The 1,106-nt window shown below is 54.5% G+C and overlaps 1 protein-coding gene across 1 annotated transcript; it reads left to right on the forward strand.

The window, feature by feature from the left end:
* The first annotated feature begins 522 nt into the window (after nt 1-522).
* LOC126108192 (ankyrin repeat and protein kinase domain-containing protein 1-like) lies at nt 523-870 on the forward strand. Its single transcript, XM_049913431.1, has one exon. The coding sequence runs from the start codon at nt 523-525 to the stop codon at nt 868-870; it is 348 nt and encodes a 115-aa protein (XP_049769388.1).
* The last annotated feature ends 236 nt before the right edge of the window (nt 871-1,106 follow it).

Here is a 1,106-nt window from a genome sequence, read left to right on the forward strand (position 1 = left end):
CCAATAATTGGATTGAATTTTTTTTGGTGGGAGATGAGGAGAGTGGCTCTTCGAAAACCAGGAGATTGGATTCTTCTTGAGTGTGATATCTGGTAGTTAAGCTGAAGACAGAGTAGTAGTATTAGCTGCAACAAGCCTGTTCTGTAGTGGTTAGCTACAGCGTACTGAGTCAAAAGAGCTGACTTCCAGGAATGAGTGTGACAAAATGTGACAACATAATTCTTTCAGAGGTTGCATAATGGTATTTGTAATTGACGACGAGTGAAGATTTTTTTATGGTGGGGATAGAACAGATTGGCTGTAGCCTAATACACGCAGAGTTGTGCACTGTTTTTTATTGCAGGAGGGGGAATACGGTAGGTTTGTTTCGGGACATAATTGTATTCACTGCAGTTGTGTTGTCTCGTGTGGCAGTGTGATGTGCATTTGTAGCAGAGTGCGGCAATTTGTGTGTTTCGTGCAGGCGGCTCCCCGCAGAGCAGAGAGGCAGGAGGCTGATCCTGGCGGTTGAGCGGGGGGGAGATGAGGGCGCTGCTCGCCGTGGGGGCCGACGTGGGGGCGAGGGGCGGTGCGTGGGGGTGGACCGCCCTGCATGTTGCAGCATCCAGGGGAGACGTCGAGGCGGCGAGGCTGCTGGTGCAAGCGGGGGTGGCTGTGGACGCCAGGAGCACCTTGCAGCAGTGGACGCCTCTGCACGTGGCTGCAGAGAGGGGCAGCGTCGCTGTGGCGCGGCTGCTGCTCGGGGCGAACGCCGACCCCAACGCCAGGGATGGCGGTGGGTGGACGCTGCTGCACTTGGTGGCACGCTATGGCGGTAGTGGCGGCTGTCCTGCTGGAGGCGGGGGCCGACAGGGGGGCCACAACTGGTGACAGTGGGGCCACAGCGCTGGACCTCGCCAGGGAGAACGAGGGCGGGCGGCTGATGGAGATGCTGTCATGAGGCAGCCAGTCCAACAGACACTCTGCAAAAAACTGAAACAACTTCTCCAGTAATAATTTGCATCCTTCTTCAATAAACAATTCAAAAATTCAATCCTACTGTCACTCACTAATTTTACCCCTCCTCGAGGTGCTCAAGAAAAACGTCTCGAGTACACTTCTAGAGC

Source organism: Schistocerca cancellata, chromosome 11, assembly GCF_023864275.1.
Source record: "Schistocerca cancellata isolate TAMUIC-IGC-003103 chromosome 11, iqSchCanc2.1, whole genome shotgun sequence".
Classification (NCBI taxonomy): Eukaryota; Metazoa; Arthropoda; class Insecta; order Orthoptera; family Acrididae; genus Schistocerca; species Schistocerca cancellata.

Excerpts from the sequence above, each read along its gene's own strand:
- LOC126108192 (XM_049913431.1), top strand. The coding sequence starts at position 523 with ATGAGGGCGCTGCTCGCCGTGGGGGCCGACGTGGGGGCGAGGGGCGGT.